The 20561-nt window shown below is 48.3% G+C and overlaps 4 protein-coding genes across 7 annotated transcripts; 2 read left to right on the top strand and 2 right to left on the bottom strand.

The window, feature by feature from the left end:
- Positions 1–2383: 2383 nt before the first annotated feature.
- rrp36 (ribosomal RNA processing 36) lies at positions 2384–4387 on the bottom strand. The gene is made up of 8 exons (XM_058065371.1): positions 4209–4387; positions 3624–3942; positions 3429–3561; positions 3292–3358; positions 3125–3229; positions 2974–3048; positions 2785–2902; positions 2384–2699 (listed from the first exon to the last, which is right to left on the bottom strand). The coding sequence occupies exons 2-8, from the start codon at positions 3931–3933 to the stop codon at positions 2542–2544; spliced, it is 966 nt and encodes a 321-aa protein (XP_057921354.1). The 5' UTR covers positions 3934–3942; positions 4209–4387; the 3' UTR covers positions 2384–2541.
- Positions 4388–4843: 456 nt separating this feature from the next.
- LOC131122151 (apoptosis-stimulating of p53 protein 2-like) lies at positions 4844–10794 on the top strand. Of its 3 annotated transcripts, XM_058065365.1 has the most exons (17): positions 4844–4965; positions 6452–6599; positions 6715–6828; positions 6898–6956; positions 7028–7187; positions 7275–7468; positions 7543–7710; positions 7798–7990; positions 8058–8138; positions 8209–8276; positions 8353–8635; positions 8704–9281; positions 9346–9483; positions 9560–9693; positions 9770–9936; positions 10064–10263; positions 10370–10791. In XM_058065365.1, exons 1-17 carry the CDS (start codon positions 4957–4959, stop codon positions 10409–10411), a joined length of 2736 nt encoding a protein of 911 aa, XP_057921348.1. In that variant the 5' UTR covers positions 4844–4956; the 3' UTR covers positions 10412–10791. The 3 variants fall into 3 exon arrangements, with proteins under 3 accessions (XP_057921348.1, XP_057921346.1, XP_057921345.1); XM_058065363.1 differs by having other exon boundaries at positions 7543–7990; positions 8212–8276; positions 10370–10794; XM_058065362.1 differs by having other exon boundaries at positions 7543–7990; positions 10370–10794.
- Positions 6033–14921, bottom strand: gtpbp2b (GTP binding protein 2b). Its single transcript, XM_058065366.1, has 13 exons — positions 14441–14921; positions 14032–14058; positions 13775–13959; positions 13598–13709; positions 12970–13167; positions 12719–12893; positions 12045–12264; positions 11830–11965; positions 11614–11672; positions 11382–11553; positions 11142–11306; positions 10344–11065; positions 6033–10176 (listed from the first exon to the last, which is right to left on the bottom strand). Exons 1-12 carry the CDS (start codon positions 14630–14632, stop codon positions 10883–10885), a joined length of 1824 nt encoding a protein of 607 aa, XP_057921349.1. The 5' UTR covers positions 14633–14921; the 3' UTR covers positions 6033–10176; positions 10344–10882.
- ero1b (endoplasmic reticulum oxidoreductase 1 beta) lies at positions 14263–20555 on the top strand. 2 transcript variants are annotated; one of them, XM_058065368.1, is made up of 16 exons: positions 14263–15441; positions 16848–16967; positions 17057–17140; positions 17211–17252; positions 17734–17816; positions 17924–17997; positions 18077–18197; positions 18269–18315; positions 18391–18402; positions 18477–18503; positions 18588–18680; positions 18754–19000; positions 19082–19151; positions 19518–19604; positions 19701–19834; positions 19907–20554. In XM_058065368.1, exons 1-16 carry the CDS (start codon positions 15301–15303, stop codon positions 19965–19967), a joined length of 1443 nt encoding a protein of 480 aa, XP_057921351.1. In that variant the 5' UTR covers positions 14263–15300; the 3' UTR covers positions 19968–20554. The 2 variants fall into 2 exon arrangements, with proteins under 2 accessions (XP_057921351.1, XP_057921353.1); XM_058065370.1 differs by lacking the exon at positions 14263–15441 and adding an exon at positions 15993–16152 and having other exon boundaries at positions 19907–20555.
- Positions 20556–20561: the final 6 nt, after the last annotated feature.

Genomic DNA, 20561 nt, shown 5'->3' with positions numbered 1-20561 from the left:
ACAGTTACTGTGTCACTGTGCGGTCCCCCGTGCTGATGCCTGACTAAAAAAAAAAGGTATTTTAAAAAACAAAGTGTTTTAAGATGCATTTAATCCTTTTGTTTTCATAAACATAAACAATGGTTTAGAAGGAACGATTTTATAAATAACGTCATAAATAGACGATACGTGCTTTAGCACAATTTAACAAGTAAAAACATTTGTAAACAAAAAGAGGTCAAAGGTTAAAACTACTATTACTACAAGAAATACCGAATTGTTGTAACATAACTAAATTTGTATTGTATCATACAATCATTAACTCAAAAGTTCCTAAAACGATTTTGACCAATTATTAGGAAATACATTTTAAAATTATTACGAAATGACTCACGCGTGCAAGTTAGCGACTGTTCCTGTGTCACTGTGCGGTTCCCCGTGCTGATGCCCGACTTAAAAAAACGTATTTTAAAAAACAAAATGTTTTAAGTTGCATTTAATCGTTTTGTTTTTCATACAATATAAACAACGGTTTAGAAAGAACGATTTTATTTCCGGTTTTTGTTTCCTAAATTTTTTTTACAAGCACCATTTTGTTCAGGCACTTTTTTTACATCACATCCCGTAGACCCGATGGCTGGCCCAGGAAGAACCGCTTTCTGAAGGTGATTCAGTTAATGATTTTGATCTTTTTATGTCAATTGTTGTCGTTTTTCGTGGTTATGGTGACAGTTAAACGGTGATACTAGCGATTGCGTCAAGTCCTGACTATTTATCGCTTTTTTCGTATCGTTTATTCAAGACAAACGACTCAGTGGTTACTTGATTTCAGTACACGTACACTTGGCCCACAGCGATTCAGTTTTTTTTAACCTTTTAACTGATAAAAACACGACATCGAACATCTTATAGCTTCTCTTTTCTTTTGGGTTAGGTAGGCAAGCTTATGCTTACTGAATGTGTGTGTTTTTTATATAACATTTCTTGGTACACCAACCTCAAACGTTGTCATTGGGGGTCTTATAACGATCGCTACATGTTGGACACGTCGTCTCCAATAAAGAAGTAAACACGTCTCACCATTGATTTCCCTCATAGTAGAAGACCTGTCACCGATTTGTGTGTTTTAACAGAACCCTACTGTCAGAGACGCGTGATGGGCTTGCGTGACGTGTGGCGGCAATACAAGGTTCTGCTGGTGATGGGCACCAGTCTGGTTCTGATCCATTTGGGCTGGTACCAGCTGAAGGCCTCCCCCCTGCTGCACAAACAAATCACACAGGACGCCGTTCCAGAACCCACCATCGTTACCTTTGTGTCTCAGCCTGAGGCCGCCAGGAGAAAGTAGCTGAGGTAATCGCAGCAGCGCTGCTGCTCCTCACAGATCTCACTCCGTCACGGAAGTGGACCAGCTTGTTCCACGCATCCACTCGTGGTAGAAACCTGTCGCTAACGTTGGGAATGTTTTATTTGCAGATGAAAGCTAACAGCTGGCTGAAGAGGAATTGGATGTGGGTGGTGGGCGGAGCCTTCCTGAGTGTGCACGTGTGTACGTGGTTGATGCAGCGAGCCGTTAGGAGCTCTGTACACTCTGAGGTGACGCAACAGAAAGATGCTAAAGCGGACTGACCTTTCACTTGAACTCAAGGACTTTATTGTGTGTGGTAAAAGTAACATGATTATGTAATTAAAATATAATCAAATGTCATAAATTTGTCTTTTATTTAACGTGATGGACAGAACGGGTCGCTGCTGAGGCTGTCATGATTCTACAACGGATTGTTCGACTCCGAAGAACAATTACAGCTTGTCCGCTGCATTGCTAAGTTCTGCCTGCATGGCTAATATGCTAGGATGGGGGCCCCTCGTTATTATTAATGAGCTTCGCTGGTTTGCCAGTCACGTGGAGGTGCGGAACTACCAACATATGCGAACTCCAAAACATGACAAGTCTGATGCTTGCGTTGAAATACATGTTAGTTTACTTTTATTTACTTTACCACAGTTAAATTTGTATTGAACTGCATTTCAATTAATTACTTTACAATTAAAATAACAAAGAATAAATGGATAAAATGGATATGTGAAATAATATAAAATACAATGGAAGCTCAGTTAGCATATGGCCTGGTTAGCATGTTTTTGGTTAATGTTGAAAATTAACTGTAAAATTTTGCCTCAGTTAGCGTATGGCATGCATCTTGTGTTATTAATACACTGAGTCCAACTGTGTTCTTAATTAATCACAATTAATTAATTAAATCACAAAATGTCCTTAATACTAATCTAGATACAACATATCCATATCCTCAAACTCATAAGTGTTTTAAAACTTAAGACAGGCTTTAGTCGTTCAACTAAACTGCATACAAAATTCAAAAGTAACGTTACGTTGACAGTCGAGTAAGATGTTTGTTTCATTTATTGAAAAAGATTAAGTAAGCTATGATTTTTACATGAAGAAAAACAATAAAATAAGCTGGTCCTATGCGGACGTAGACCAACCTGAAGTAGACCCTCCCCACAGCGTACAGCGTCCGTATGACCTGGAATGCATCACCCTCACTGTGCTTTTCCCGGCTTGTTCTGCTGTTGCCGTGGCAACTTCCTGCGATCTTTGATGGCATTTCTCTTCCTCTTCTTGCTCAGGAATTTCTCAAGCTTTCCGCTCTTCTTCAGCTGAGTATACCTCTCGGCCAGACGCACCTTCTTCTTATCGCCTGTTTTCACGTCAAACGCAGAACAACACGACGAGTTCATGATGACAATCGATGAATGGCGACAAGGAATAAACGAACATGATACCTTTTTTGAGGAAGAAGGGTCGCGCTCCTTTATTAGCTTGTTCTCGCTGCTCCTTCTTGAACTGAAGCTCCTGCTCCCTCTGCTGCTCTCTGTTCAGTCTTGCTCGCTCCTGATTGGCCTGCAGAACGTCGACACGTCCGTCACATCTGCCACAATACTCAGTGTGACAAAAAAGGGGCGGAGACTCACCATTTTCTTGAGGAGGAAGTTGAGTTTCTCCTTCTCGTCGGTGTTCTTGGTCTTCTTCAGCTCCTTTTGGATGGCCTGCACAAAAAGCGAAAGCGTCGGTGTGTAGTTCCGCGCACAAAGACACGAGGTGATGCTGAGAGTGGGCGTGGACCTGCGTCTCTCGCCGTCTGATGTCATGAATGAAGTTGTACGTCCTCTCAAAGATGTCCGCCTTGTACTCTCCCGACAGGTCGTCAAAGCGAGGGTCTCGTAGCGTCTGAATGCAGTTAGTAGCTCGTAAGTGTTTTCTTCGTTTATGTTTTGGGCCGTTTTACTCACCGCTTTCTTCACAGGAACCACCTGGCGAAGAAATGGCGCCGCTTTCTTGGAGGACATCTCCATGGGCCTGAAGACAAAATGAAGTGAGTCGGCCATGTTGTTTGGGTCATGTGATATGGTAATAATCAACACTACACCTGTTCTTGTTGACACGTTTGCGCTTGGCGCTCTGCTGACGCTTGGTGGGACCGTAAGCCATCTCCTGGTACACTTTGGTGCCCACTTTATTCTGAAGTTCCATGACTTCCTCAAAGGACATTTTGGAAAGTTCTGGCAACGACACTCACCCGTCACTCTCGCATCTCACACACGCTTTTAAATATGGTTCTCACCTTTTTTTATGTCATCTCTCGTCTGAATCTCTGACTCGTCCTCATCGCCATCATCTTCACTGCCATCATCCTCATCTTCACTGCCATCATCCTCATCTTCACTGCCATCATCCTCATCTTCACTGCCATCATCCTCCTCCTCTTCTTCATTGTCATCAGATCTTTCATCGTCTCGCTCTTCATCCTCACTGCATTCCTCCACCTCCTGAGCTCCTCTCTCCATCAACAGAGCGAAGTTCTTCTCCACATCAGAGTCTTCTTCGTCGCTGCTGTCGGTCGCCATCTTGGCCTTCTTGTCTGCTCGCTTCATGTTTATCCACTAACAAATTCAATTCAATTAAAAGGTGCAAGCTTCTAAACATGTCACAATGTAAAGTTAGCGGCCTTTAGCGGTCACACAGGAGACAAAGTACAGGTAAGATTTGACAAATTAGCTCGTTGTAGTCATCTGTAATACAGCATATGTGTTAGCCTTGAAAAAAATTTAAACCAACGCGAATATTAGTTACACAACAAATTGATTTTTTTACATATAAATGAGTTGTTAAACAACAGCTGAAATTATTTAACAGCAACGTGTATTACCTGAGAAGCAGATGAATGTTAAAACAGGAACAGCTTTCATGTACTTCACTTCTGATCTGGCACGCGCAGGGCAACACAACGAGTCCACAATGATTTCCGGTTTTTGTTTTCTACTTTGAATCGTCTCAAAAGTTGACTTCTTAACGAATGTTACAGTTCTCTAGCCCAACTACGGTACCGCTGTGCAGGCGCGTTAATACGACGTCATTTCCTACTGTGCCTTTGCTTTCACAATAAAATCATGCCACTTGTGATTGGTGGTAAAAGGGCCAGTTCACATTCAGATACTGGGTCTGCTCTTGTTTACATTAATAATATTCATATCTCGTTATTATACAGCCCATTTCATGACATTAATATATACATTTAGTAGTCGGTTTCACTGTCGGTATCTTACTTTGAAACACAAGGTGTGTTTCCGGTCAAGGTTTTTTTTTAACGTATATTAACAAGAAAAAGGATTTATCTGGTTGCTAAGAGACGCTCGGGAACAGCTGTCAGTTGTCGTCAATGGAGTCTTTCGCAATATTTCAATTTCAACGTTCCATTTGGCTCTTATGCTGAAGAACCAAAGCGGAAGCTGTTCTTGTCACGCACCAGCGCTTTACTTGCTGTGCATGAATTGAAAGATCGTGATCCTCACACACATGCTCAAAGTAATCGTGGACGCCCTTGCGACCACATCCGGTTCCCTCGTGCCATCTACAGACAACACACTGTGCGCGCTGTGCACGTGCGTGCGGACACCATGATACCGGTGAGGCATACCTGTCAATATTTGCGTTATAAAATAGGTCAAATCCGGAAAAAAACACAAAATAAGGGTAATTGAGATCTTCTGTAAGAATGTTTTGGCAACGAAGGTAGAAGCTGGTTCTTTGATTGGTTAACTGTGACCATGTGTAACCATGTCATTTCACTGATGTGCTTTCAAAGCGTCACCTTACTGGCTACAGGGTTTGTTACGTAGATGTCACCAAAGTTGCTGAACAGACTGGATGCTATGGTAGAATTGGTAGAATAATAATAATAATTCAATATGGTGGAATTTTGTTTTGGGAATTGCTGCCCTTCCGTCAAACAGGAAGTAGCAGCCTCCAGCATCCTCCTGGCTCCACTGTGTGGAGCTCAGCTCGCTGTTCTGCTTGGCAACAGGTGCCATGGTGACCACACTCACACACGCACGCTGTCGAAGGAGAATATGGACCTTTGCGTCCACGGATAGCGTCATCCATGTTTGAATGTGATTACATTGCACCGTAGCTGTGATTGTTTGCGTTGTTTTTAATGAGCAATCTTCTTTAATCCTCGAATGTGTGTGCGTTAATCCCATGTGGTCATGTGACATTGCCTCCCATATGGCACCAACCCTCATTCAGGAAGCGAGCTGTGGTGAGCAGCTGCCTCTATGTTGGTTGCCATGGTGATTCATCATGGTGATGATGATTCATTCCGTTCAAATATCCTTCTGTACTCATCAACACATCACAGCCTATCATAGCAAGCCCTGCACTATAGCCTCGGGTGATTGTTTATTGTTAGCGGCACTTAGCATTAACATTAGCTGGTCCTTCAATACTGACTGGCATGTTGTTGGCCATCAACAAGCCCTTTTAATGCCGTGACCCATTAAGAGTCATGTGGTCACATGACAGGTCAGCAGAAGCCTCATTGTTGATGGTGTCCCCCAACAGCAGGAGGTCTTGGGGGGGGGGGGGGGGACTAATTCAGTCCGGATTAAGATGAAGTCATGTGGTCAGTGTGGTCTGCTAAGCGATGTGCACAGAAGCAGCATCCATGTAAACATGGTCTACTTCCTGTCTGGACTCCGCAATAACAGCCTGCCCCCCCCACCCACCCATCCCTCTGCAATAACAGTCTGACCCTGCCCCCCACCCCCACCCCTCATGACAATCTGGACTGCTGCTCCACTTTTCCTCAAGAGCCCAAAGTAGGAGAAGTTTTCCAACATGGCTTCCCACGCTCACCATAGCAAAACAGCTATGTTGAAAGAAGTCATCGGGAAGGTCAAAGGTTATTTTTAAAACTAGGACCGCCTCCAGGCATGTTGCCACCAGACGGATTCTCCCGCTGGTGCGTCAGATGGTGCATGATGGGAACACCACATGGACCAACGACCGTCCAAATAAATTTGATGAGTCATCGGAACCACACAAGAACGTTTGCTAGCATGAGCGTACTCGAATGCCATGACCGCAATCACATGATTCCTTTTCCTTCAGATGTTCCTGACCGTCTTCCTCGGCAGCGGCGAGCAGGATGCCTGCGAGATTCCCATCATGCCGCACACGCTGTGTCAGGACGTCCTGGACGTTTGCAGGGAACCCGGAGAAGTCCGTTGCTCCCTGACTGAGACGTGGAGAGGATCCGGTCTGTTCCCAGCATGCAGTGCTCCACTCTTGCTAGTGGGCGTGTCCTTATTGTTTGTGCATTTAATCACACAAACACACAAACACACTGACTGATATATGTCTCGACCAATCAGAGCGCACCGTCGGGGAGGAGGAGAAGATGATGGAGGTGTTGCAGCGTTGGGGACAGCACAGAGTGGAGGTGACGTACCTCCTGCGGCCCCCAGCGGACCCCGGACCACAACCAGGTAGACACACACACACACAAGCACACACACACACAATCTGATGCTAAGCTACTGTGTCTTTCTGCTCAGGTGTGTGCAGGCCAGCTGATCACATGAGGAGCACAGGTCACATGACTGTGGACCAAGAGGTGACTAGCTAGCCGTCACAGTTCTGACTTGTAGACAAGTTAGATGATGTCATCATCCGTCTTCTGTGCAGCGACTGAGGAGCTTGAGGCAAGATGGGCATCAGGAAGCGTCGGAGAAGGAGCAAGTGCAGCGGCTGCGGGAGAACATCTTGAAGCAGGAGGCCAAATTGCAGCGTGTGCGGGCCCTCAGGGGCCAAGTGGAGACCAAACGCCTCAGCAACAGCAAGCTGGGTGAGACAGGGTGTTTTGGGGGGGGGGGGGGGGGGGGGGTGATATGGTTGGATTATTATCGCTGAGGTGCTGCTTTTGCTTCTCCAGTGGAGGAGGTGGAGCAGATGAGCGGCGTTCTCCAGCAGAAACAGAAGGAGGTACTTCTGGCCGTCACCCGCGTGGAGGAGTTAAGCCTCCAGCTGGAGGCGCTGAGGAGCAGCTCACTTCTGCCTCCTCTTTCACGCCTCCATTCCACCTCTTCCTCGTCCGTGGAGCTGGAGCGTCTCTGCAGAGAGCTGCAGGTCAGCGTGCTAGCCGAGATGCTAACATGGCGTGCTAATTAAAAAATGCTTATTTGGCGTTGGACCTTTTTTAGGTGAGGAACCAACTGAACCAGGACCAGAGCACCCGCCTGCAGCAGCAGAGGGAGGGGCTGAACAAGAAGAACCTGGAGGTGGCGGCCATGGAGCGGCGCCTGGCTGAGCTCCGCCATCGTCTCTGGAAGAAAAAGGCGGCGCTGCAGCACCAGGAGAACACGGCAAATGTGTGGGCCGTTGGGGAGCCATTGGGTGGGTCCGCCAATGTCTGGACGGCTGGAACAGGAACCGTTTGTGTGGGCTCCCCCATGCAGGTGACCTCAGAAAGTGCTGTGGCCTCCAAGGTGGCGGCGGTGGGCCCGTACATCCAGTCGTCCTGTCAGGTGCCGGCGCCTCCCGCTCACCAAGACGTCGTAGCGAAGCCCGCCTACCGGGATGGCACAGCCACTCTGCCGATGCCTAACCGGTCCTTGAAGCCTCCGCCCCGCCCGCTCAAAGCAGCCTCAGGTAGATTGTGAGCTTGATGCAGTCATGTGATCTTGATGAACCAATCAGATGTGTTGTTGCGTTGCAGCTGTCAAGACCAGGGACAAGTCCAGCCCCGCCCACGCCTCCACACTGCCCCGCATGGCCAGCTTGCGCCACTACACTTCAGGTGTGGCATGTGTTGCCTTCAAGGACACTGGTAGGTTATGCTTTCAACACACTGATGATGTTCTCCACAGCAGAAACCTCGCCCCCTGTCCCTTTAAGGACCAATCACATGACTGAAGACCCCCCCGGGAATCGCCAGGTACCGGTGAAGTCAAACCTATGATATCGTCCCTGTGGGTGGTTTCCAAAGGTGTTTGGGTCGTTTGTCTTTTAAGCTAGCTCCGCCTCCAGCGACCACCTTCTCCACCGGAACCTTCCCTGGAAAGACGCGGCCAGCAGGGGGTGCTCATTACAGTCACACCCTCCCACTGGCCAGAAAGCAGGAAAGCCCCCCCGCTGCCACCGTACGACCTTACACCCCGGAGCCCTCGGCGCCCCCGAGCCCCGTGTTGCAGAAGCCTCAGAGGGTGGCGGCGGCGTCCATCTACTCTGTGTACACGCAGCAAAGCCTCCTGGGAAAGAGCTACCAGGCGAGCACGCTGCCTCGCTGCCAACCAGGTCTCTTGTCGCCACAAATCGAATGCTTCATTAGCTTTCCAACTAAAAACTGGTCTTCCTCCCCCCAGTGTATGGGAAACCAGTCCTCCCGGCCAGTGGGGAGCAGCAGTCTGCCCTCTCGTGTGCTTCTAAGAGGAACGAGAGTGAAGGTTCTGGGATGGAGGCTGCAGAGCGAGCCCCGCCTCGACCGCTCAGTCCCACAAAGCTCCTCCCCTTTCTATCTACCCCCCTCAGGAGCGCCGGCGACACCGACACGGAAGCCCTGCGGCGCCGCCACCACGCCCCCCGGCCCCTGAAGAAGCGCGGCTCCATCACGGAGCCCGAGGGTCCAGTAGGACCCAACATCCAGAAGCTTCTCTACCAGAAGACCACTCTGGCTGCCATGGAGACCATCCTCACGGAGACCCCAGTTACTGGCTCAGAGGATATGAGCCCGCCCCCAATACCCCCACGGTCACCCATCTTAAACTCCACATCCTACTGCCCGCCAGCCGCCCCTCTGGGGGAGGTCAAGGAGGAAGCGGTGTATCCGGTCACCTCCCAACCCCAGGACCTCTCCTCCTCTCCCCCACCGTACCTCCTACAAGGAGAGGACACCCAAGTCCTGTGTCCCCCAGAGGTCACCGGGCAGGTCATGACATTGGTGGTGAGTCCACTTCGAAAACCAAAAAAACCCAAACATTCTATCTAATGAAGTGGACCTCTTTCAGGGAAAGAAGTCCATCCTCCGCAAAGCTGACTCAGGTCCTGTAGACCGGGCAGTCCGGGTCAAGTTCAACCCCCTGGCCATCCTGCTGGACTCGTCCCTAGAGGGCGAATACGACCTTGTCCGCAGGGTGATCTACGATGTGAGTCCATTCGGCATCTTGGATGCGCCGCCATCCCGTAGAAGACGCTTGACTCCTGTCTTTTTTTTTTTTTTAGGTCGACGATCCCAGTTCAGCCAACGACGAGGGCATCACGGCGCTACACAACGCCGTGTGCGCCGGACACACGGAGATCGTCAAGTTTCTGGTCCAGTTTGGCGTCAACGTCAACGCCGCAGACAGTGACGGCTGGTCAGTAGAGTGTGGCGCCCACAGGGCCCCACGGTGTAAAGCTGCGTTCTTAACTTGTCTTTTGCTGTGTTGCCAGGACGCCGCTGCACTGCGCCGCCTCCTGCAACAACGTGCAGGTGTGCAAGTTCCTGGTGGAGTCGGGGGCCGCCGTCTTCGCCGCCACGTACAGCGACTTGCAGACGGCTGCTGACAAGTGTGAAGAAACGGAGGACGGCTACGCCCAGTGCTCCCAGTTCCTCTATGGTGAGCAACAGGTTCTCCTGGAGTCATTATCTACTCAGGGACATCCTACTTGCTTTTTTGAGACGTCAACAAGGGTTCTGAAATGATGATCTCAGTGTTCCAGTGTGTGCTCCTGTACCGTGTGCAGGCGTCCAGGAGAAGATGGGGGTGATGAACAGAGGGGTGGTCTACGCCCTGTGGAACTATGAGCCCCAGAGCAGTGACGAGCTGGGCTTCCAGGAGGGCGACTGCATGACGGTGCTGAAACGGGAAGACGAGGTGGAGAGTGAGTGGTGGTGGGCGAGATGTGGCGACTACGAGGGTTACATCCCCCGAAACCTGCTTGGGGTAAATCGGCATAAATTAGCATTAGCATGTAGTGCTGATTTTTAGTACAAGATTAATTCCTGTTTTTAATCTAATCTTACTTAAGTTTCTCATCACTTCCTCCCAGCTCTATCTGAGGATCCGCCCCCGACAGAGAAGTCTGGCATGAATTTTGAGCTGGTTGGACGTTCCGACGACATGACCACAATGATGGACAGCTGTCAAAGATGAAATATAACAACAAAATTAAAGATTAAGTTCCGCCTTCTACCTGTCTACATAAAGTGCCAGCACGCTACGCTAGTAGGCCAAACTAGAGTGGCCATCTTGAGTTGGAAGTCATGTGAGTTTATTCATGAAATGTAAACGTTGAGCGCTCACATGCACAACAAATGTCAAAGTTTAGTTAAATAATATTTATCTGCGATACATTCAGTGTTCATCTTTTCGCTGCAAAACGCCCTAAAGTGCTCAAACAAGTCATGACACACAAACAACTTCTTGGAGCGTGCTTGGAAATAATCCGGATCAGCGTATGGGACAACATCAGATTAGCAAAGAGGATGAAGAGCTGGGGGGGTAGGGGGTTCGCAGACCAGACCGGAACCACTCATCCACTGATCCACCGCCCGTCATGTCTTCAGAGCTGTTGAAGGTTCTGGTTCTGCTGGTGGTTCTGGTCAGCAGGCAGCAGACGGGTGACGTGGCCGATGCCTTTGGTCACGCCCTCTCTGAAAAGCAGCTTGGCACCGGTCCGGAGGTACTCAGGATGTTTGATGAAGCGGAATCGAACGACAGCTCGCTCGCCAGTTCGCAGCTCGTCCTGCAAGGAAAGAATATACATACGTGTACACGTCGTACAGATGCCTTGTGAACGTTCCCCTGCGAGACGTGCGCACCTTCCCGTGGAGGCACTCGACCACAGCCGTCTGTCGCACGTTGCCCACGTGGGCGGTGACCTGTGACCCGCGACGGAAGGTTTTGGCGTGGAAGAGGAGCACGATGGCGGCCTCAAACTCGCAACAGATGGTGGGCTTCATCTTGGGACTCACCATCACCATCCCCTGCAACAACAGCGGCCGACGTGACATCGCTGACGACGTCGCCGATGACGCCCTACGCTCTCCGCGACCTCTGACCTTACGCAGCAGCGACCGGTCGAAGCTGCCGAGCGCCAGCGTGGCGGCTTGGCCCGCCCTCAGCAGCCTGCACGCCGAGCGGTTCCTCTGGATGCTCACCACCTTCAGACGCAGGAAGTGACCTTCGTCTGTGGGGCCGACCACGAGACGCTCACCCTCACGACACACCCCACTGACACACACACACACTTGTTATGGAATGTCACGGCCGAGGCGCTGGGCGTGGTCTCACCTGTATAAAGTCCCGCCCACCACTGTCCCCACGTCAGGCACAGAGTAGATCTCATCCACCTGCAAGTCAATGTGTCAGTACGATACTGTGTCCACTGGGGGGCACTGTGACTGCTTAGCATTTAAATTGACACACACTTGCATCAATCGTAGCATGTGTGTAACTTCTGACGGACATGTTTCTCATTAAAATGACAACGTGTGTGTTGGTGCACACCTGGAACTCGGTGAGCTGCTGCATGAGCTCCTCTTGTTCCTTGCTGTTGCTCAGAGGAGGAAGAACATTCAAGAAGACTTTGAGGAGTTCCAGGCTTTCTCCTGACACGCTGGACAGTGTCAAGATGGGCGTGATGCTGCACACACACACACAGGCTAAGTTAGTGCACACACACACACGCATGTACACACACACACACACACACACACACCCACCACGCCGACTGAGCAAACTGTTGCGCCGCGGTGACGGCGTCGTCCGGGTTGAACACCAGCAGAGGGACTTTGTTGCAGCCCGGCTGCTTGAGGAGTCGTTCCAGCTGACGCAGCGTTCGGTCCACAGTGCCGCGAGAGCACACGTCCACTTTGCTGACCACCACAAAGATGGGAACTTTCAACGCCATGGCCAGACCCAGATGCTCCCGGGTGGTACCGGCTGGATTGGGGGGGGGGGGGGGGGCACTCACTGTCACACCATCAAGCTTAGACCTAAAGCTAAGACTTAAACTGTATTGTGGAAAGCAGGAAGTGAACAAATGTAACAGTTAGTGATTGTAAAAGTACCAGATGGAGGGGTAGGATTTAATAAGCTTTGCTTCTTCTTACTCCTTTTGGACATGTGGAACTGTGAACTGATTATGGGATGCATTCAATTGTAATCTGATGCATGTTCAAATGAAATTAAACCATTACCATAAACATGATATATCATGCATATGTTATACATAATGCATGATATATTATACATACATGATCATAGCCAACCTAAATGATAATCTATTGCCTCCACTCCCCAATTAATCACCAGATGCCTCATCACATAAAGGAGGCCTAGCACTTTCTGCAGTTGAGCAAATTAACTCAAGAATGAAAACCAGAAGGAGGCTCACCGACGCCAGTGTTGCCACTGACCACCAGCATAGCGAAGTCAGGGCAGTAGCTGGTGAGACCAAAGATGGTGGTCTTCAGATACTTGTAGTGTCCAGCCAGGTCCATGAAGGTGATCATCTTGGAGGAGCTCTCGCAGATCTCCTCGGCGCTGCGAGAGTCGCTGTAGTTGACCACCTGCGAGATACATTTCAACACACGTGATTGGATGAACGGATCTTCCTGGGTCTTTCCGCGGAATCCCATTGCTCACTTCTCCTTTGCTGTTGAAGCCCAGGATCTCAAAGCTGATGCTGGATGTGCGTCCCGTTTGGATCTCGTGAAGGTGTCTGAAGAGGTTGAGGCGCGCTCGTCCTCGCCCATTGTCCAGCTCGCCTTGCGTCAGGACGCCGAGCAGAGTTGACTTCCCGGAATCCACGTTCCCCAGCACAGCCACGCGCAGGTCCAGGAACTGTCCCGGTCCACATGGACACTCTTTAGTTTGGAGAATCTTTTCAAACATTCATTCATTCATTTTCTACCGCTTTTTCCATCACGAGGGTCGCAGGGGGTGCTGGAGCCTATCCCAGCAGTCTTTGGGCGAGAGGCGGGGTACACCCTGGTCTGGTCGCCAGCCAATCACAGGGCACATATAGACAAACAACCATTCACACTCACATTCATACCTATGGACAATTTGGAGTCGCAAATTAACCTAGCATGTTTTTGGAATGTGGGAGGAAACCGGAGTACCCGGAGAAAACCTGCGCATGCACGGAGAGACATGCAAACTCCACACAGAGGGGTGGAATTGAACCCTGGTCTCCTAGCTGTGAGGTCTGCGTGCTAACCATACGACCGCCTCTTTTCAAAGAATACAAAGATAAAGTCTCGACTTTCACCTGCTGATCATCTGGAACTTTTCGCACCAGAACCTCAGCGATTCTTCGCGTGCTTCTGTCCAGGTCGTAGTCCACCTCCCTCTCTCGAAGAACGGTGATGTCTGCGCCCACCCTGACCGTCGTGACAGGATAAGTCAAGACAAAGAACAGGAGACAGTGACGTCATCGTCAACATACTTGTCGGCCATCTTCTTCAAGGTGCTGATAGACGCCTTCAGGTCGGCCTCGCTCAGCCCCACCAGGAGCCCGTTGTCCTCCACGCCAATCTGGTAGACGGCTTCGCCGCGACCCTCCTGGAGACGCCATTTGAGCTGTGTGGCAAGATGCTCGAAGCGGTACTGAGTAGGGTTGACCAGCTTGAGCTAGGGGGAAGACGTCACATCTTAGTACTGCAAGACGATGCTAACACTGATTGCCGTGCTAATGACCGCTACCTTATATTCAATGTTTCCTTCTTCTGCCTGCAAACACACACACACACAACATTATTATAACTATTATTTATGTATAATTGTGTACCTTATTCTTTATTCAAAGAACTGACTTATGAGCTGCAACAAAAATAATGTCTTAAGAGAGTTGTTGAGCGTTTAATGTGTATTGTGTGTTGCTTTATTGACGTTTCCCTGACAACAACATGACGTCATGGAGGACGTTAAACAGCAGTTTCACCGGCATGTCACGTCCTTGTGTGGCGTTTACGTGTACGCGAACGGAGGCTTACAATAGGAATACTGCCACTGTTGTTGTGTTTGTTGTGAGCTCGACGCTTTGACGCAGCAAGTTAACGTTAGCTAGCTAGCTAGCATGTTGCTAACTTGCGGGCTAAAAGGAAGTTGCTACCTCCGGTGGTAAAAACGGTGGCGGCGTTTTATTGTTATTGTTCCTGTTGTTCTTTTTATTCCGACGTCTCCGACCTCGTTTGCTTCTTCTCGTTCGAGACCTTTTCGACGTTTTCTTGCCGCCGCCGCTGCTGCTGCTGCTCAGGCCGTGTCTGCTGTGACACACCGCGCCACCTTGGGAGAAATCCACCATCGTTCTACTATATGGAGAAGATGTCCACCGGCAGACGAGTGTGATGCCACTTCTGGACCATCTAACGCAGTATCTCCCAAAAAGCTCGGCCTGGGAGATGCTCTCTCCTCAGCACCATCACCGACGCACTACAAGCTGCTTTATCTGAAACATTAATCGCTTCCGGTTTGCGTTTCAAAGTAAACTGCAGTGCAGCCAAATAACAGCACTGGATAAGCGATAATTTAACATGATATAAGCACCCATTCTGGTGGGAGCTTGATATAGTGAAGTAACTCATAAGGTTTAACTAACATACAAACAAACAAAAACTGTCTTGAACCAACCCACAACGACGAAGTATTTTACGTTGAAAACTCACATCGAAAGTTGTTTTGTGATTTGACACAATCGTGTAAGCTGTTGGTGAAAACTTCTCCTAAGTTATGTTCATTTTGGTCAAGATTACCTCCGTTTTTGGGGGGACTTGTAGTTCCCGGCGTCCGCGTTAGGGTGTGCACAGTCCGCATACTCCGCTCGACGATTCGCTAACAGTGTGTTCTGTTAGCGTCTGTTAGCCTGCGGAAGCTAACCGCACACTGGCAGAAGGCGGAAGTCCTTGTTAGTCTTGATTTTTTACCATTTACTGCCTGTGTATCGTATACTTGTGTACTGGAGTACGCCAAGGCATGTGGAGGGTGACTTTACAAGCCTTCAGTGTTTTGTTGCTGGCCTTCTTCGTAGGGAAGTTAGCTATGGGCTGGTTCAAGCGGACGGACCACATAGCAAGGACGGGCACAGACCAGCAGGAGCAGAGCTGCTTCTGTCATGTAAGTCACAATTTTCGTCACTTTAGTACTACTTTTTTGTCCTCACCTTTACTGGTTCCTTCTTACTGCTTGGACGCCACGTTCTGTCTGCTTACAAATGACGTCGACGATGGATTTTTCTCGAATGTTCACCAGGATGACGTCACAATTTTTGTCATGTTGCTTAGCGGCGAACCGTGCTTACATTTGAACGTGGTGTTTACTAGCAGTAAACTAGCAAATGTTTGTGTTAGATTTAGGATTGAATGATTTACTTGGCAATTTAATAATTGTTGTAGTTGTTAATTATCTTCCTTGTTTAGGATAAATTATGTTTCCCGTGAGATTTCCCGACAAAATGGCACGTAAATGTTTATAATATGTAGGTAAGTCAACTTGTGTACTGCACTTAACTAAATACACCAGCGTGGTGTAACGTGATTGGTCAGCCCCGAGTTACGCCCGCCCCCATACCGTCGAAGTTGTAGTCCTTCGATTCTCATTCGATGACCTCATTGGACAGGGGACTAGAGGGGGCGTGGCTAGTCGTGAGAGCTAGCTACCAGAGGAGGTGGGCTTCAACACCTTAGTGACAAGTCAGCGTGCATCATACAAACACAAACATAAACACAACAGTTTAAAGCAAGGAAAGAAGTCAGGATGATGATGAAGATGATGAGAGAGATATGTGTCTTCCATTTTGTCACGGTCACCGCACTGCTGCACTCACAGGTCAGAGGTCAATCACCGGGGAAAAAAACTTTTGAACTGTCTTTGTAGCCATCTGGTGTTCTAAGCTGGAGTCCACATGTGCTAACAGCTGTTAATTAGCATATTATATATGAATATGTTCATACAAGAGTTGTTGTTGTTATTGTAATTGTAAACATTACCATGAGAGTAGATGTTGATATAACAGTTAATGTTAAAATAATTGCATATTTTATTGTAGTTAATGTTAATATAATAGTATATGCTAACCGAAAATGTTATTCTAGTAAATGTTATGTACATTTTTTGTTAATATATAATGGTAGATGTCAATATAACATAATAATATATGTGTGTGCCACTCCTCCGTAAACATTAGCATGAGAGTAGATGTTGATATAACAGTTAATGTTAAAATAATTGTATATTTTATTGTAGTTAATGTTAATATAATAGTATATGTTATTGTAGTAAATGTTATGTAATTTTTTTGTTAATATATATAATGGTAGATGTCAATATAACATAATATGTGTGTGCCACTCCTCCACGTGTTGACTCAAGGTGTTGGTGTTTGTGTTGTTGTTGGTTTCAGGTAACACAGGTACACTCCCTGACTAGGTGGGCGCGGATCGTCACAGCGTTTTGTGTTAGCTAATGAACATTCTCGTCGTGCTAGCTTCACGCCATTAACGTTGTGATGTCATCACTCGCAGCTGACGGGCGTGCTCGACGACTGCTTCTGCGACGTGGAGAGCATCGACTTGTTCAACAACTTCAAGATTTATCCTCGCATCAAGCAGCTGACGGAGAGAGACTACTTTCGGTACTACAAGGTACGACACGTGCACGGCGACACACACACAAACACACACATGTGGTGATGTGCTGCTTGACTTTGATGACAATGTGTGTATGTGTTCAGGTCAACTTGAAGCGTCCGTGTCCATTCTGGTCCGATGACGGTCACTGTGCCATCAAAGACTGCCATGTGGAGCCTTGCCCAGAGGTCACTTCCTCTTTACGCGTTTCACCTTTGACCTTTCCAATGTACTGACTCGTCCTCTTTTATATTTCAGAGTAAAATTCCCGCAGGCATCAAGTCTGGGAATTATAACAAGGTGAGCAGAGCCGGCCCCACATTCACGTGCGCGCTCACAAGCGCATGTTGCACAACCTGTTATCTGGAACCGGTACCACCAGTCCACTTTCCTTCACAATAACAATTTTAACTATTTTAGAAATGCAACATCCCGGCCGCGTTATTAGCTTAAAAGTGCTCCGCTAATGTCCTTCACAACCTCGACATGCTAATGCTACTTCGTAATCTTAGCGTTTATCATGTTGACCGCTAACACGCTAGCTGAATTTGCAAAGTACCGCTAGCAGCTGCTGCTTTGTCTGCTCTGGGAGATTCCGTGACCGGGCTGAAGGCCGAGCGTTCAGCAGTCATGTTTGTTTTGGAAGGTTTGACTTCTGGATTCAGTACATTTGTGGTCATGGTCGGCCATCTTTGTTGTTATTCCACAGCTGCGCGCACAGGGTCGAATGTCTCACACACACACACATGTGATTCCTAACACGGTCCTGGTCTCTGCTCAGTATTCCCAGGCTGCCAACAGCATGTCGGACATGGCCGAGTGCCAACAGGCCGAAGAACTGGGCGCCATCAATAACACCCTGAGGTGAGTGCCGACTGGTGACATTTGTCACACACGTGCTGTCACGTCACTCCTCGGTCTGAGTATCATCTGTATGCGTGTACTTCTACATGATTTGTGTGTACTCGCAGCAATCAGAGTAAAGAGGCGTTTGCGGACTGGGCGAGACATGACGACGCTCAGGATCATTTCTGCGAGCTGGATGGTGAGCACATGTGCCCCCCCCCCCTCCCCCCCAGTACGCAGCCGTTATTGCTGTGCTGACTCCACTGTGCGACTTTCAGACGAAACGTCCCCTGACGCCGAGTACGTGGACCTGCTGCTTAACCCGGAACGCTTCACGGGATACAAGGGCCCTTCAGCATGGAGGGTGTGGAACAGCATCTACGAGGAGAACTGTTTCAAGTCAGTGACCCGCCCCTACACACACATAGTCATCAATGAATAGTCATGTGACACGTCACATGTCTTTGCAGGCCCAGGTCTGTGTACCGACCTTGGAACCCTTTGGTCCCCAGCAGAGGTGAGTAGTTAATTTAGGGGTCAGTCATTTCGATGTCTTCATGTGATTGACTGATCAACTTGTTTCTCCCCTCAGGTGACGACGACGGTGAGTAGACGTCATGTGGTGTGATCACATGATCCTGGTGTCAGGTCCGAAAAAAAAGTGTGATTTCATTACAGGCGAGGGCTTCTACAACTGGCTGGAAGGTGAACTTTCCGACTCTTTAATTGACGTGTGTCGCCGACTTATACGCCGACTAGCGGTTCTGGTTACCATGGTTCTCGTCTCAGGTCTTTGTTTGGAGAAGAGAGTTTTCTACCGTCTCATCTCAGGCCTGCACAGCAGCATCAACATCCACCTCAGTGCCGAGTACCTGCTGGACGGTAAACACAGCTCCGCTGTACGGCTACAACCACTACGCACCAGTGTAGCTGACTTACATGTGTTTATGTACAGAGGGTTGGGGCAAATCCGTTTGGGGCCCCAACACGGAGGAGTTCCGTCGTCGCTTCGACATGGCCGACACGAAGGGCGAAGGCACGCGGCGTCTGAAGAACCTGTACTTCCTGTACCTGATCGAGCTGCGCGCGCTCTACAAGGTGGCGGCGTACTTCGAGCGCGCCGTGGTCAACCTGTACACGGGCAACGCTCACGAGGACGCCGCCACCAAGGAGCTGCTGCTGCACTTCTTCGACGAGATCAAGTAAAAAGCACTTCCTGTGTGGACGACAACACTTTTGCGCGTGTTGGCTTACTTACTTACCCGTCTCTTCCTCCTCCCTAGAGCCTTCCCCATGCACTTTGATGAGAAGTCCATGTTTGCTGGACATAAGAAAGAAGCTAAAATTTTGAAGGTAAAATATTTGAACGTTCATGACTTCCACTTCAGTGTGCAGCCATTTTTATTCCTTATATTTCAATGGAACAAGTCACTTTTTTCATTCAAATTTACAACTTTTTATTCCTTATATTTATATGATTATTAATTATATATTTATTATATATATATATATATTATATATTATATTTATATATATTATATTATATTATATTTATATATATTATATGTATATATATTAATTATATACATATATATATATTATTATTCCTTATATATTTCTTACTTTTTCTTCATTAGTGACCTAAACCAAGAAAAATGTCACTACTTTTGTTCCGGAAGCATCACTTATTGATTCCTGCATGGAATGATCTTTTTCCAGGAAGAATTCCGGCTGCACTTCAAGAACATTTCTCGGATCATGGATTGCGTGGGCTGCAGTAAATGTCGTCTATGGGGAAAGCTGCAGGTGTGCGTCCTGACCCCCCCCCCCCCCCCCTCCCTTGAGTGGAGCCATGTTGACTTTGTGTGTTATTAACTTTGTGTTGTGGTCATGTGACTGCAGACGCAAGGCCTGGGGACCGCCCTCAAGATCCTCTTCTCCGAGAAGCAGATCAAGAGCCTTTCGGAACATTCCCCCTCTAAAGGTTTCCAGCTCACTCGCCAGGAGATTGTCGCCTTGCTCAACGGCTTCGCCAGGTAGGCACCGCTCCCTCGCTCCAGATAACAATCAAGGGCCGTGACTGAAAAAAACTGGTGCTTGTGTGTCAGATTGTCCACCAGCATTCATCAGCTACACAGCTTCCGCCTGCTGTTAAACGAAAAGAGGTAACAGGAAGTGGCCAGCAGGCGACACCTCATTGGACCGTCCCCCCCACCCCACACTCCCAGGCATCTCTGCTGCGTTCGAGCTCACAACCTTTTGGACTGGATGTATGAGGACAAGGTGGATCTGAGGACGTACGTTTAATTTATTCAGGGGAAACCCGCCCCCCCGCTGACGTCACATCACTTTGGACCCCACCCCATCCCCCTCACGTGTGTGACTTTCATAGTAAAATGATCACATGAGTTGTGAAAATAAACTAACGACTGTGTGCGCGCGCGTGTGTGGTCATGTGATCACGTTGAGGATACGGAACTGGACCAAAGAAGTTGCCGGTTTTTGTTGAGCTTGTTGCCATACAGAAGAGCTACTTTGAGTAAATGATTTAATTGAAAATGTAATTTTTTTGTGCTTCAAACCTTCACTTCTACTTGTTTATCTCATATATTTCAATGCTAGAACTCAAGCTAGCTTGTTTCCGAACTCACAGCTATGCTAGTAGTAATTCTCATTACAAGTTGTGTCCACTGGGAGGCGACAAAGATTTTCGCCGTTTTTACCCCCAACATTGCTGACATTTTTTCGACAAATTGAATTTAT

Source organism: Doryrhamphus excisus, chromosome 1, assembly GCF_030265055.1.
Source record: "Doryrhamphus excisus isolate RoL2022-K1 chromosome 1, RoL_Dexc_1.0, whole genome shotgun sequence".
Taxonomy (NCBI): domain Eukaryota; kingdom Metazoa; phylum Chordata; class Actinopteri; order Syngnathiformes; family Syngnathidae; genus Doryrhamphus; species Doryrhamphus excisus.
The sequence above is the reverse complement of the archived record's forward strand: the minus strand, read 5'-3'. Positions and strand labels throughout refer to the sequence as shown.

Excerpts from the sequence above, each read along its gene's own strand:
- LOC131122151 (XM_058065362.1), top strand. Across the intron at positions 9,937-10,063 it reads GTGCTCCCAGTTCCTCTATG|GCGTCCAGGAGAAGATGGGG; the intron begins GTGAGCAACAGG and ends TACCGTGTGCAG. Across the intron at positions 10,264-10,369 it reads TCCCCCGAAACCTGCTTGGG|CTCTATCTGAGGATCCGCCC; the intron begins GTAAATCGGCAT and ends ACTTCCTCCCAG.
- ero1b (XM_058065368.1), top strand. The coding sequence starts at position 15,301 with ATGTGGAGGGTGACTTTACAAGCCTTCAGTGTTTTGTTGCTGGCCTTC. Across the intron at positions 15,442-16,847 it reads AGCAGAGCTGCTTCTGTCAT|CTGACGGGCGTGCTCGACGA; the intron begins GTAAGTCACAAT and ends CATCACTCGCAG. Across the intron at positions 18,504-18,587 it reads CTTCTACAACTGGCTGGAAG|GTCTTTGTTTGGAGAAGAGA; the intron begins GTGAACTTTCCG and ends TTCTCGTCTCAG.
- gtpbp2b (XM_058065366.1), bottom strand. The coding sequence starts at position 14,632 with ATGGTGGATTTCTCCCAAGGTGGCGCGGTGTGTCACAGCAGACACGGC. Across the intron at positions 13,710-13,774 it reads TTGAAGAAGATGGCCGACAA|GGTGGGCGCAGACATCACCG; the intron begins GTATGTTGACGA and ends CACGACGGTCAG. Across the intron at positions 11,066-11,141 it reads TCGAGTGCCTCCACGGGAAG|GACGAGCTGCGAACTGGCGA; the intron begins GTGCGCACGTCT and ends CTTTCCTTGCAG.
- rrp36 (XM_058065371.1), bottom strand. The coding sequence starts at position 3,933 with ATGAAGCGAGCAGACAAGAAGGCCAAGATGGCGACCGACAGCAGCGAC. Across the intron at positions 2,903-2,973 it reads ACTTCCTCCTCAAGAAAATG|GCCAATCAGGAGCGAGCAAG; the intron begins GTGAGTCTCCGC and ends GACGTTCTGCAG. Across the intron at positions 2,700-2,784 it reads ACCCTTCTTCCTCAAAAAAG|GCGATAAGAAGAAGGTGCGT; the intron begins GTATCATGTTCG and ends ACGTGAAAACAG.